Raw genomic sequence first — 15,700 nt, forward strand, 5'->3', positions numbered from 1 at the left:
TTAAACTGGCCTAAGTGTATCCGTTTCCATCTTGGACAGCCACCATAACCTTACCTAAACTTGCCATTGGCAGGTTCAGACAACATATTGCATTCTTTGAACGTAAATTTTGACCAACGCAAACTCGGAACTTTACTTCACTAACCTCTACTTTCAGGTCATCGTACAAAAACTACCAAAAACATAAATGTCTACAAAAAATAAGAGCTCAGGCAAACTACAGCTACAAGTCCCTCAAGACTTGTATTTTTTGAGTTAAATAAATATTACTTAATCCTTTTTCAATTTCAACAAGGAACCCTTTTACACGAAACATTAAATGGAATTGTGCAAACAATTATCATAGAGTTATAAAGTCCAGCTTTCAGTTGAATGAAAAAACCTGATCAATTGTCATTTTGACATTTTTTTTTATAATAAACACACACTCAAGGGGATATTACTACCCTTATTATGCCGAGGCACAATGTGAGCACTAGGAAGAGGAGAGTGGGTTTAAAAGGAGATGTCGGTGCACATTGGTTTTGAATTCCTGAATATTGCAATGACTAGGAAAGATAGAGTGTGGTAAGGCATTCCACATTCGCGTAGTACGGCTAAAGAACGAATCTCTGTATTTGACAGTACGACCGAAGTTGGGCTCGAGGGTATACTGATGAGCATTCCTAGAAGCGCGAGTATTACGGTTGAACTGTTTAAGGGGAGCAATGCAACTGGCTATTTCACTAGAGCATAAGCATAAAAGTAAAATAGAGTCAGACAAGAGACCTTACGTGGATGTTCAAGCGAAGTAAATGAACTTATGATGATATTATCACCTATCAATTTAAATGCTCTACGTTCAATACTATCCAAGAGGCTTAAGTAAGTTGCAGGAGCACCAGCCCAGAGATGGGAGTTATACTCAAGCTTTGGACGTATGTAAGTCTTGTAAATAACAGCCAGATCAGAGGGGAAAAAAACTTCTTGCATCGCCTTAGAAAACCCAAACATCTTGCGGCATTTTTGGCGACATCGCGTATGTGATCGTTCCACAAAAGGTAGTTGGTGACACACATACCTAGAGTATCGAGGTGTTCAGTTTCCTCGATGCAAGTGCCATTTATGGATAATGGCAGGGGGGTATATTTCGCTTTAACGATAAAAGACAGCATTGGGTTTTCGAAGCATTTAATTCCACGCGGTTTTTTAATCCCCATTGAACAATGCTATTTAGGTCGGAATTTAATGAGCTTATCATATTTTGTCGTTGCAGTTCCACATCCGAAGAAGAGGGATGTGAGTCTGAAAACGAATACGAGTACTATCTACAGCGAAACAATGTATTGGATTAGATGTTGTCAACAGGAGATCATTACTAAAAATGAGAAAGAGTGTTGGAGATAAAACAGAGCCCTGGGGCAAACCAGCATTTATTTTATGGTTTTCAGACTTGAATCCATTCAATACTACTTCTATTGAACCATCCGAAAAGTAATTACTAATCCAATGAAGCAAGGCTTCATGAAAACCGAAAACACGCATTTTTGATAAGAGAGCATGATGCCAAACCCTATCAAATGCTTTTGAAATATCAAGTGCAATAATCTTACTTTCTCCAAAACGATGTAAAGATTTGCTCTACTGTTCGTTGAGATGAACTATTGTGATTACCAGTGGACCTATTGCTATGAAACCCGTATTGCCGGTCATTAAGAAGCTTTCGATCTTTAAGATATCTCTTGAGCTGATACTTTTAACCCTGTTCGGCATAAAAGTTCTCATTCCCATGAGAATTAAACTTGTGATCATATCAGCGCTGGGGTCAACATCACTATCGAGGAGACATAGTGACCAGTTAAAGATCCTGAAGTAATTATTGAGACCGTCCCAGTTGGCTTTCTCGTATTGCCAAACGGTTCTCTTAGGAGCTCAATTTTTAACTGAACAGTTTTGACACGAGAAATTTGCTGATATAACACAATGGTCAGATGTGCCTAGAGGAGATAGAACACTAACAGTGTACTTATCAGGGTCAGAGATAAGAAACAAGTCAATAGTGTTTTCTGCTCGACCTTTAATGTCCGATATTCGGGTGGGCTCGTTGACCAGCTGAGTTAGGTGGTTCAACTCAGCGAAGATTTCTGCACACACTCTATCATTGTGTACATTGAAATCGCCCGCAACAACGATTTCAGTGCGAGGATAGAACGAAACAATTCTTTGGATGGAATCAGACAAAGCATCAAATTCACGAGAAGTTGATACTCTGTCTAAATTTGGGCTTCGATAAAGGAAGCAGTAGTGAATGATTTGCTTATTTAAGGAGAATTTAAACCACATATATAAAAAAGGAATTGGTGCAAAGATCATATTGTGGTAAGAGCTGATAAGCAACATCATTCCCACGAGGCCATGTTGGGAAAAGAATAAAGGCACCAAGCTATACCCAGGAATACAAAAATTCAGCCGGATCGGAATCCTCACCTACTTGGGTTTCACTTAGTGCCAAAACAGCTGGCCTGTATGAAACAGTATGGCGGTATGCCAACAAAAAATTTGCACTTAGCGCACGAATATTACAATAATCTAAATAATCTACTCTGAATTGTCCAGTCATTGCAAAATAAAAAAAATGTCTAAAACCAATACAGATAAAGATGGAAAATAAAATTCACTGAATTGAAACATATAATAATTATCAATGCCCTTCACTGCTATGCCTTGTTATGCCTTAGCAGTGATGAGAACCGATCCAACCTTGTGGTGCAAAACAGTAAATTCAATCTAAATAATCTGCTGAAACACAGATTAGCATATTAGACGAGTCAAATTAAGGACGAACCTAGAACTAATCGCAATACAATTTATGTGAATGAGGTCTTATTGTAAATTTTCCGTAGAACACGATGCCGAAAAGTCTACCCCTGTACACAGCGCAGATTTCCAAATATGGCGTTTTTTTCAAAATGGCGTCCCATTATTCTACTTTATAGTGTATACCTCCTTACATGCCCATATGGGGTATCATTTTATATGTTTTTAAGTACGGGGAATTCAGATAGTAGTGGATCCAGATGAATACCCATCCACTGCTGCACTTGGTGATAAACTCTGAATGAATGAAATTTGCAGGCATCCTCTGTTGGAGGCAAGACATCCGGTTTAACATGTATTGTTGATTGCCTTGGATGTGAAAGTACGAAGCCTCGTATCATGTAGGGTGTTGTGCCCTGGTTTTTCTCCAAACAACGTTATAATGGCAATAAGACCAGCAATTTCAATTTCTTCTATTGATTTCTGTGATGTTTCGAATACCTCAGCACTTTCTTTGAAACTGCTTGATTTTTTAAGCAATTTTATGGAATCACTTTTGCCTATTCCAAATGGTTTAGAGGTAGTCAGCCTAATCACAGGCCCCGTCGTAATAGATTCGTAGTACGAACCCCGAATAATTGTATCATTGGTCCCGTCGTACTAAAAAAATTTGCTACGAAATTCGGAGTTCGTGAAAATTGGTATCACTAGCCCCGAATGAATAGGAAGTTTGGCAGTTTTTTCTACGAACGACTATTTAGATCGGAGTTTTTAAAACGAACAAAAAATTAAGCTTGCGAAGATAAATTAAATAAAAATAAAATATATGAAAAGAATCATGTAAGTTACTATTGTTTTAATGTGAAAGTGTTTACCTAGGTATGTTTTTTTTAATTTTTTTTTGAAGGGCAAATAAAGTTATCACAAATAAAATTTAATTCGAAAGGCTTTATGAAATGCTTCAAGAAAAACTTGAAAGAATTTTTCAAAAATCCCTAGGATGAAGTGAATTCGTTTTGGGAAGCAGTAAAAACAGAGTTAAATAGCTTAGGCCCACCTTCTAAGGACACCAGTCTCGAAGAAGGTGTCATAAGAATGAATGAACTTTGACCAGCGGAATAAAAGATCCACAATCTTATATATTCGAAAATTCTACCGAGCTTTTAGAATCAAATGAACCTTGTGAAAAGAACCAACTTGCCGATGTTTCGATGTTATCAGACGTAGTTGATGTGGGAAATGTTCCACGGCGTCTTCCAACCACTTCGCGTCAATCATATGATTCATCCAGTCTTCGTGTATTTTCTTCATTTATTGCAAAGATTGCAACGACAATACTATCAACTTTTAAGACAGGTAGAAATGGCGATATCAAGGCAACCTAGCCTGAGATCCAATTGTGCGCCGTTTTGATACCAAAATCAACTTTTAAAGACAAAAACAAATAAAAATAAGAACAAATGAAAAACGAACTTGTATTTAATTTTCTTATTTTGACGCATATCAGCTGATTTTAAAACTCCGAAATTAGTATTTCTGTGTGGCAATGCTTTCTTGAATTCGTTCGGGGCTTATGATGTAAATGTATTCGTATTCGTAGCGTAACACAATTTTCGGGGACTCGCTACGAGGGACTCTGTGATAGGGGTGAGTATCACATCCTAATACAGCATGAGCAAATAAGATGTTAGAACAGACGTCATCGCCTAAAGTATTTGCTATTTTTTTTATATCATATACAGTAATGCTTTTAGAAGATTTCTTAGGTTCTGGGCAAAGGAAAATATCATACAAATTTTTTCGAAAATAATGAAGGAGTAGTATAAGAAGATCAGTGTCCTCACCAACAATGGCTGTAGGATGATTTTTGGATGACTCTATAGCCTCCATAACGATCATGACGTCTGCGTCACTATGAGATTGTTTTGTTTTACATCCAGCTTCTTGTAACTTTTCCGATAACAGAACAATGAAGGCTTCCTTGTTTTCATTATTACTCAAAAATATTTCCTTATGGATGGCAATACGGGTAGAAGCTGAGAAATTTACTTTAGGTCCTACAATACCTCGGTGTCTTTTTAGGTGGGCCTCTGATTTTGTGGAGAATGTATCACCATATCCATCAAATACTATTATTGCCTTGCCATACTTTGCTAACACATATCTCTCATAAGCACAGAGAATTTCATGAAAGGTCTGATTCTGACTCCAAGGAAGGCGATGTAGTAGCCAACCGCCATCAATGATATAATTTATATCTCTGGGAATGCTAGAAACTTCTGATACTTGCTCGTTGATATAATTAGCTGTGACTTCCCGGATTCCCTCATAAGGCCGTGCTTATCAAAAAAAACTAGCTGGGTATGAGCAAAGCTCATAACAAAACACCTCCCGTAAGTTCACGCCATTAGTTTGTGCACAAAGCAACAGGCGGTGAAACAAAAGTTCAGGTTCAATCACAAATGTTTCGTCTTTTAATTGTACAGATTGACCTGATTTTATTGGCTTCACTTGTTTGCTTTTTCTGAAAGTGAACTCGGAGGCTCTTTTGTCTGTCATCTCATCAAGTATTAGTTTTCCGATTTCTTTGGCACGTTTAGGATTAAAATCATTGCTATAATTAACTCCCGTGACAATATTACGAAGATTAATGTCTTTTTCAAAAACGTTGAGTTGTATTACATAAGCCAGAACTTTTTGGGTATCGTCTTTATAGCGTGCAATTCTTGAACTTGTCATTGTTTTATGTTGCTCATTCGATGAATGTTTCACTGAAGTAAACTCCTGCATGCATTCATTTAAATGGGCGCAAATGGGACGCGACATAACCCAAACAAGTTGCTGCTGTTCTGTCATGCCTTTCCCATGTGTCATTCCGCCAAATCCTTTTATGTTTTTCATTAGAACTTGTTCGATTATCAGATCAGTGGAAAGGCCACCCCAAAACCTATTACTCCTTCGGACAACATGATGACCATTCATAAATGCCGTGTGAACATTGGGAGCTTCAAGTTCAAGCTCTGTTAAAAATTAATCGACTACTAAACTAAACTTTTCTTATTTACCCTATTATTTTATATTCTTCTATTACTACTTTGAATTTTATTTATTTCTAAAGCTATCTTTTTCTCAAATGTCATATGAATTTATCATTACCTATTATACTTTTATAATGATCCTAAATGTTAATCGCAATTGTACTTTCGAAGAATTAACTTGAAACAAAGAAATAGCATATTGAAAACTCAGCCTTTCTCTTTATTTGTGAAGGACTACTTTTTTTGTATTTTTCCACAAGCTCATCCATTCTCTCATAGTACAGTCGAGCAGAACTTGCATATGAATTATGGCCACATGCTACAAAAAAATTTAGCATCTCCCTAACCATTGCCAGATGTAAGTTCCAATTACCTGTTCGTTCAGCTTTTATAAATAGTTTCAGTATTTTAACCATTTCCAAATATTGAAGCCAAAGTCGAGGAGTCCTGTAAGGAATAAGCTCGTTTTCGGCCTTGAGCAGTTTTGTCTTGGTCGGCTGTCAAGAGTAAAGTGAAGAGATACTAATAAGAATTACAGGAACAAGAATAATGTATGTAGGTACTCGTAGAATATGATGCTTGGAGACACATGCTTGTGTGTTCTGTTCCTGTTGAATGATGGTATGATGTTGTGTATTTCGTTATTCGCTTCAAAGCTTTCGATATCCTTACACACATAGGAACGTACATATAAAGTTTGATATTGGAAGCAAATAAATAAAGTGAGGAAAAATTAATTCATTGAGGTATTATTGTATGCGTATAAAAATTAAGCTGGGTCGCTATACATTTTAACACGGCTATTATTATTGTTATTATTATTATTATTATTATTATTATTATTATTATTATTATTATTATTATTATTATTATTATTATTATTATTATTATTATTATTATTATTATTATTATTATTATTATTATTATTATTATTATTATTATTATTATTATTATTATTATTATTATTATTATTATTTTACGTTTTTGTTTTAAATGCTTTTTATCAATTCAGTTTAAAAAAGTGTATAAAAATACAAACAAAATATAAAACCAATCAAAATAAAAAAAAAATACATAGGTATCTACATACAAAAAAATTGTTTTCAGTGTATTTTTAAAAAATTTACATCGGAACCAATTTTTGATGTAATTTTTGAATTCCCCGTACTTAAAAACATATAAAATGATACCCCATATGGACATGTAAGGAGGTATACACTATAAAGTAGAATAATGGGACGCCATTTTGAAAAAAAACGCCATATTTGGAAATCCGCGCCGTGTACAGAGGTAGACTTTTCGGCATCGTGTTCTACGGAAAATTTACAATAAGACCTCATTCACACAAATTGTCTTGCAATTAGTTCTAGGTGAGGCTGTTTTTTGAGTTAGATTGACTCGTCTATGAGCACCAATTCCAATTGCAATTGATACATAAACTAGGCTGTGCAACTGTGGAAGAACATACGTAGACTTGACTTGATAGGAAGAGACATTTTTCTGGACTAACTTTCCAGTTAACTTTCCAATAAAGTTGCCTCAATTAGAAGGCAATTTTTTGGCAGCTGTCCAATCATATACTAGAAACTTGTCTTACTTTCAGGTCAGTTATGTCGCCTGAATCTGCCCATTGTATAGTGCATAGAATAACTTGTCCGTTATTATTTATCTAAGATCCTAGCAAACACTTATCGTTATAAAACATATATTTATGTTGCTAAACATACTAAAAAGGTGTTCAAATTTGAATTAATTAACCAGGAGAAGAAATGTGTATAACTAAATATATATATGCATCATCAGACTAACTTAATTTCTAACATCCTTACTGTCATTTTATCAACTACATTAAAAACAAAAACATACGAGTACATTAAATTCATACAATTAAATTCATTAACGAAATCACAAAAGAAAACTCGATGAACGAATATGAAAACTTACTTTTTGAAAAATGTCCAAGACTCCGAGCTTCCTGGTCTACGCCCTTCTTCAAGAGGAGGTCTTCCTCGCTATCTTCTGACAACAATTGTGGTGTGGTTTTCAATCTGGCAATACTTTTTTCGGAGTTATTCTTTTTGACAGCTGTCACTTTACTTATGCTCAGTTGGCTTTGCATAATAAATACACTTTTCCTGAACAACGTTTGAAAATCGTGCAAATTTATATCTTATTTCTATAATAATGCTAAAATCTTGGTCATAACTTTAAATAATATGCGTTTTATTACCCACGTATAAAAGACACCCCTTACCTTCTTTTTAATCACCGCACAGACTCAATGTGAGGTTTAGGAAAAAAGGTATGGGTTGAAAAGGAGGTGTCGGTGTACATTGATTTACAGAGAAATATATAGAGTGGAAAGGCGTTCCACATTCGCATAGTACCGCTAAAAAATGTATATCTACATTTCATATTATTATGACCGAAGTTATCCCAAGAGTAAACCGATCGGCATTCCTAGAAGCGCGAATATTACGGATACATTTTTAGGGGAAGGAATAAAACTGGCTTAAGTAAAGCCTGTTAAAATGAGGCAAGGTTGGGCAAGTAACTTTACTAAGATGTTCGAGTGACGTTATTGGGTTCATGATGTCATCAATCATTTAACAAAACTCTATAAATACCGCCCAAGAGGGTTAAATAAGTTACTGGAGCACCAGCCCAGAGAAAAGGGTTATATTCAAGTTTTTGACGTATACGAGTATTGTAGATTCTATTTAGATCACAAGGAGAGTAAAATTCTTTGCATTTAAAAAAAAAAAACATCTTGGCCCATTTTTGGCGAAATCGTTCTACAAGAGGTTTTTGCTGATACAAATAGCGAGAATATGGAGATATTAATTTCGTCCTTGCAAGTGCCACTCATAGATAGTAGAAAGGAGGGTCTATCTCGCTTTTACGATACAAAACAGCATTAGGTTTTCAAAAAATTAAATTCCACACGGTCTTTATTTACCATTGTATTTTACAAGGCTGGATAGGTCGGAATTAAATGAGTTTTGCAATATTTTGTCGTTGCAGTTCCACATTCGAAGAAAAGGGATGTTAATTTGAATATGAAAAGCTTAGAACATTACAGTAAGCGAAACAATTAATTGGATTAGAAGTTGCAGACATAAAATCATTTATAAAAATGAGCTGCACGGTAAGCAGAAAACTAATCAGTGTTTAGATGACCTTGGAAAGAATCGACGTTAGTGCTATTGTTCTATAGTGTGACTAAGCAGTAGGTTGGAATTTATGGTGAGTTTTTGGATTTAAAGAGTCTTGATATACTAAAGAAGTTTTTGTTGACTTCAAGCAACGCTTGCGTCTTTCTTCTAATGTATTGAACCACTTCAAATTCTTGTTCTCCTATCTTGATTGATGTTGGATTTACAAAGGTTCTTGCAGACGAAGACACCTTTATTGAAATTATACAGGCCTCTTTAGAAAAACTTTGAACAAAACTATAATGGTTTAGATTATTTTACAAATGAGAAAGAAAAAACAAGAATGCTTACATATAGGTTGGAAGAGATATGATCCTAGATACTTTTTTGCCGATTGTGGTTTCAGCGAATAATGCTATTCGGTCTTGTTGGATAAGCAAAATATCTTATAGTTTGACTAATCTACAACGTTATGAGCGCGGTGAATTCTGCGTTATATTTAAGAAGAATTGGTAAAATTTCCGCTCCTAGTTCAGACTTCGTTACCTATTTTAATGTCATTTCTAATCGAACGAATAAGTAATTTGTCAGAATTAAAAACACGCTTTGATAAGAGAGCCTGACGCCAAATTCAAATGCTTTTGAAATATCAAGTGCAATAATCTTTATCTTTCCAAAAGGATATAAATATTTGTTCCACTGCTCGACCATCAGATCACCAGTGAACCTATTGCTACGAGAGTCGTACTGCCAGTTATTAAAAAGCCTTCAGTCATCGAGCTATTAAATGAAACAACTTACCCAGTGGTTTTTACAGCTTTGAAGAACACCTCTTCAGAACAACATCCTGAATGCCATCAGGGCCAGCAAATTTGTTTACGTGTGCAAAAGATTTGTCCTATTAAATAATCCACTCTCTCAAGTACAGGCGGAGGCATAACACTCTCTGACGCGTTGAATTGTTGGGGAACTACCTAGCGAATGCTTTAGCTTTCTCTTTGGAGCTAACAAATGGTGTGTCATTGAGCGTAGGAACCGAGAAAGCGGAACAGTTTCTTATGGTTTTTACGAATTACCTAAATTTTGATCTGCTTTTGGGACAATGTTGTGTTTTTTGTGATAATTATTGTTTATGCATACATTTGGTTTGACGAATGTGGACGTAGCCGTTTTTCTCCGTTTTGTTGGTTTCTTAACGGAACGGAACAGAACGGAAACATACATCTTTAACAGTAATAACCTGTTTGCAGCTTAAATCAAACCATGCGATTTCCTTGGGGTTGATGCTTTTAAACCTACTTGGGATGAAATTTATGGTTTCCAAATTATCAAAAATATTTTAACTTTAGTAAACGTCGCTATCGAGGGAGCATAGTGTAATGAGGCAATGGGAGAGGAATAGGAACGATAGGTTCTATCTAGGAACAGAGTAGGATAGGAACTGGGTTAGTGATTAGGAGTGGGAAAGAATAAATTAAAATGTCCATCTTCATAGTCCAACAATATTGTCGAGGTCAGTAGATCCTTTAAAAAAAAGTAGAGGACAAGATCATTAAGAACCAAACTCCAAAATAGGCTTTGTTAAGAAAAAGCACTAGCCAAATTAAAAATATGCCAGTCACACGTTCACCATCAAAAGCAACTGAGAAGGTTCCATCAGAATCGGTTCCTCCAAATACCGAAAAGGTACATGCATGCAGAGAGTGCACAAGAGGTGAGGTCCTGTTGCGGTAGTAAGACCCCCCAAACATCCTAGGAGATACTTTGAGCAACGCAAGCATGCCGCACTTCCGTACAACGGACATTCCTTCGCAATCCCAATCACTAACTTAGCTCCTATCCTAAATTTCCCTTCCTCCTGCTTACTCCCCTTTTATTGCCTGATGTCTATAGTGCCCAGTTAAAGACCCTAAAATAATTGCCAGTTTGCTTTCCTGTTTCGATTTCAATTGGATACTCCCAGGAATGTTCCTTTAAAAAGATCTAGGTCTCAATTTGATTTTTATCGATAAAATATGTTTGATATTTGTTTCTATTTTTAAACTTATTCCTTGGTGGTTACGTTTGTCGCAAACATTAATTAATTAACCTTTAAGCCGATTCAGCTAAAAAAAAAAAAATGGTTAATGCAATTTGTTCGTAAAATTATTAGCAATGTTATATAGAAATATTAAAAATTAAAATAATGTGTTCGTCTGTAGTTTTCCTCAAGATGAAAATTTAAGAAATCACAAAAATCCTACTTTAAATGAACATAAAACAATAACGAAACAAGTGTTTCCATGGTTAAAATAAATAGAGTTTTAATTAATCTAGATCTGACAAAATACAAATTTTCCATAATTTTTGCATTCCATGGGCAAAAATAAATTGATTTATTTTTGATTTCAAAACAAATCTGCAGACTTTGAACCAATAAAAATACAACGTTTAAAAAAATGTTTAGCTGGTAATTTGACAGCTTTACCGCACTCGTTAACACGTACACAAAGTTAAACTAACACAATGACAAGAATAAAACAAAACACTTCTAATTGTGTTTCATGGAAATCTTATTTGTCCACGGTAAACCCCGATAAAATGTTCCCGACAATAAACCCTGAGTGAAAAAGTGAAGACTTTTGTCCAAAAATCTCACCTCGTCGTAACTTTCAAATATTAAAAATTAGTATGACCATTTTTTGTTTGTATACCTAAATATTGAGTATTATTTAAATAAGAATATTTTATTTAACTTTGTGTCTTATTTCAAAATCCTTAAAAATTGTCTGTTTATTGTTTAATTTTTGCAGTTTATGGTCGCAAAAGTGAGTACCTACAAAAAGAAAGCATAGGAAGTGCCTGCATTAAAGAATTCTATTTTATTTCCGTTTTTGTATTACGTATTCACTGTGTAGAAAATGTTTTACTCATAAATTTCTACTCCAAAAATATTTTATCTAATACGTCTACTTAGCGTGTAGAATAAGAACATGCCAGCAGAATGTATCTTTATCAATTTTTCCTAAAATAAATATTGAACGACTTATTCAATACAAAATTTTAAAAAATAGACCTGTCTTGTTTTATGTACTCGTATTATAGCCTAGCATGATAGGAATGCATGAAACAAAACGTATCGAGGTATCGCGAGCATTTGTATACTACAAGCATGTTTAAAACTATCAATGTGCTGTAGTTTAAATGCTTTTATTTAGCAACTTGGCAAAAAGCTTTAAAAAGATTCTACAAAATCACAATCTACCTCTGAAACTACCTCCGAGATAGATGCCTCAGTTTTTGAATGTTCAATAGGCTCTACTTAATTTTAATTAGATCCTTTATTTCAAAATATTTCAATCTACAAACATACTGTCTTAACTCCGAAAATAAAATCCTAAACCTTAAACTGCTTATTTCTTTCAAAAATTTATCTGTAATTCATTGTGTAATCTTTGTCGTTTATTTGTATCAAATCATAACATAAGTCACTTTCATCTTGGTGGGGGTAGATTTGTCACTCAATCAAAAGTCGGACAAACAAATCAATACAAAAATTGTCTTAAGTAATAAGTCGAACCCCCCATACCTCTTCATGTTTCGTTATAGCATATTTCAGAATATTTTATCATTCAACTGCAAATTATTTAAATATACATTTTTATAAAAATGTCAACAAAAATCTATTATTTATGTATGTTTGAATGAATGTATAGCATCTTTTTTGTTCCCACACCTCAAACATCTTTTTTAAAGTCGACTCACTCTCTCTAAGACTCAATGTTTCATTATACCTAATTATTTATTTAATTTATCATAAAATTTTACATTTTTTGTGTATTTTTTAGTTTTCAAAAAATAAATATTTATAAGAAATAAAAAACTTTGTAAATATTTGTGTGTGTTTTGTGTATCTATAAATTTGAATTGTAAAAGCTTTTAAACATTTTATAAAACGTCTTCAATTCTTTTTTGTTTGGTCGATGATTTAGGAAACTCAATATGTGTACCAAGTGAGAGACTTATAGCAGCAACAGCATCAATGCGTCTTAGCGCAGGAGTTAATTTAAAATCCAATCCCGAAAATATGGATATGCTTGAATACCCGTTCTTGACATTGACAAAGTATCCAACAGGATTTATACTTCACTTGGGTAAGAATCTACAAATTCCATCGAATTAATCCTTGAATTAACTCAAATGTTGGAAAATGTATTTGTATATGATCTCTTTTTCTTTATTCGTTTCTAGGTGCTACAGTTGCAGCACGTTCTGTAAAACTTCTCGAAAGAGTTCCTAATCCGGATGAACCCGAAACCCGAGATTCATGGTGGACAGAGTTAAGGATGGAAATACGATCACATGCACGAGCTTTGGGCTGTAATGTTGTCCTTGGATATTCAGAAGCAACAACAATATCGTAAGTACAGGGTTATGCATTTTGGGGTTTCAAAATTAAATTTAAACAAAAACAAAATGTTTTGTTCATGATATTTTTTATTTTAAAGTTTGAACGTTGACATTATGTGAAATGCAACAGCATTTAAATGATCACCACGCGAATTGTTGCAAGCCTCGATTCTTTTGAGGTCATTTTCAACCACTTTTTGACACATATTGGGCGGTATCTCAGCCATAAATTGACGAATTTTGGGATTTTTAAAGTGTTTGAAGAGTTAAAGTCTGCATATACACAGTGAAAAAAAATGTTCGTCACTGAAGAAAATTTGTTTGCCTGTTGTTCAAGCACCTATTCGTTGCATCTTCGACGTTGTGAATGGTCAGCTGGCTTCAGTTATTGTGTGAGCTGGACTTTATTTAGACGCCATAATGTGTCATAAGATTATCCTAATTCCTGAGAACAAATAAGAATAGACACATTCGGGTCTTCGGCAACACTTTTATTTACAGCATTGATATTTCCAGTGGTACGACACAATGACGCAAATGCCTTACAGTATCTGTAACCAATCCATTTTCTTCAAATTTCTTCACAATTTTCCCAATTGATAACGTAGTCGGACGAATATGTAAACCTTAATCTCCTCTTAAAGCACAATATCTGGCTGTTGCAAAATAACCATTTTTGCAGTTTTTTCGTTAATGTTAGAAGTTCAACTGAAAAAATAGGTTTAACAACTTAGTTTGACAGGTGTCGAATTTCAGCCCTATACTTTTGAAACCGAAAACTGTATAACCCGTTGTATTGATCGATGGAGGATGGAGCTTCTAGCTTCTTCTTCGTATTTAGATTTATATCTTAGGTCTGCTTTTCTGATCAACTCATAAAGCAATGGCTTCCAAGTACTTGGTTCCTCTGCATTTAAATCCAGATCCATATCGCATGTTCCTGCTAGCTCGTGCCGTTCCTCAAAACATCTTCTTCTATTGCGTAGCATATGCATTGCGATCCCATGAAGACGGTGATCCAGTGGCGGCGTTTTCATGAAGAATATAATCGATTTGAAGTTTAAGTGTGTTGATGAACAGTGGCGACTTATCAGTTTTGCGGAAGATGAAAAATCTTAAAAGTTTTTCAACTGCTTCGTATTTTTTCGTCCCCATGTTTGTGCAGCATAGAAGAGAATAGACTTGGCTTCAAAAATGCTATACTTGCAGCTGTGGATTTTTTGGCTGTTATTGAAGCCATTTTTTCCGATCCACATTGTCAAAAGCTGCTCTGAAGTCTAGAAAAATAACATAAATTTTGTATTTCTTGGTGGAATATCAGAACTAATATGGACTCACGTAAGAGATTTTTCAAAGCTTTCCAGACTTTAAGTCGATTCTGGAGGGCAGCAGTGAACATTTTATTTGTGGCATTATGAAAGTAAATACATCTATAGTTCGATCGGTCATTAGTACTACCTTTTGTATGTATGTCAAAAATAAGCGTTTCCTTAAACTGATCTAGAACTATTTTATAACAGTCAGCTTTTCTATAAGGTTAATTGTCCCGTAATTATAAAATTTAACTAGTATCCCAGCTGTAGGTACTGAAACCTCTTATTCCGAAAGCGGTGAGTCCAGGAAGGTTTCGTAGAACCCAAATGAAGCATAGTGAATCTTCATAAGATTCCTTGGGGTAGGCTTCGAGAGTTGTTGAAAATGGTAACGCATAATTTCAGGGCTTAATCTGACATCTACAGTAAACTTTTTACCATTTAAAATCAGAAGAGATCATCGCTAGATTCAACTTTCTTGCTTCAGATTCAAAGTATAATTTCATACTTTTTGCACATATTGTCTTAAACCTTCGATTCACTTCCAAATATTAGTTCTTGACAGTGTTACTACTATTTTTGCAATACAAATTAAGCCATACATAAGACTTGCTTTTGTTTTTTTTACGGCTTGCATTGAACCTGCATTTTGAATAAGCTGTAGGTTGGCTTTTCTTTCTGTTATGCGGATATGCTTGTTTAATAGTTTTTTTTTGATATCTTACAATCATGATGAAGTAACAATGCAAAGCGTTGTTTTTAGGGTTGTTCATTACTGTTATTCCATAATACTTAAGGTAGAAGAACCAAGTTATTAATTGAGTCATTGACCATCATTAATATAGTGGAATAGACCTTATTTGACATGTTGTCGGAATAGGGTTCATTTAACAATTCAAAATCGACAACATGGTTATTCCACTCGCCTCTTGCAATCCATTGATTTTGGATGCAAAAAAGGCTTGTCCTCCAACAGACGTACCTATATTCTCCCCACAAGTTTGCACCC

The 15,700-nt window shown here is 34.6% G+C and overlaps 1 protein-coding gene across 3 annotated transcripts in view; it reads left to right on the top strand.

Annotated features, from left to right (window-relative positions):
- LOC129953934 (C2 domain-containing protein 5) overlaps positions 1-15,700 on the top strand; it is a 44,308-nt gene that overhangs the window by 16,948 nt on the left and 11,660 nt on the right. For all 3 annotated transcript variants that reach the window (XM_056067480.1, XM_056067481.1, XM_056067482.1), the window contains 2 exons: positions 12,961-13,122; positions 13,220-13,388. In XM_056067480.1, coding sequence (XP_055923455.1) covers positions 12,961-13,122; positions 13,220-13,388 — 331 coding nt within the window. The remainder of the gene's footprint in view (positions 1-12,960; positions 13,123-13,219; positions 13,389-15,700) is intronic.

The sequence above is a fragment of the Eupeodes corollae genome, chromosome 1, assembly GCF_945859685.1.
Source record: "Eupeodes corollae chromosome 1, idEupCoro1.1, whole genome shotgun sequence".
NCBI lineage: Eukaryota > Metazoa > Arthropoda > Insecta > Diptera > Syrphidae > Eupeodes > Eupeodes corollae.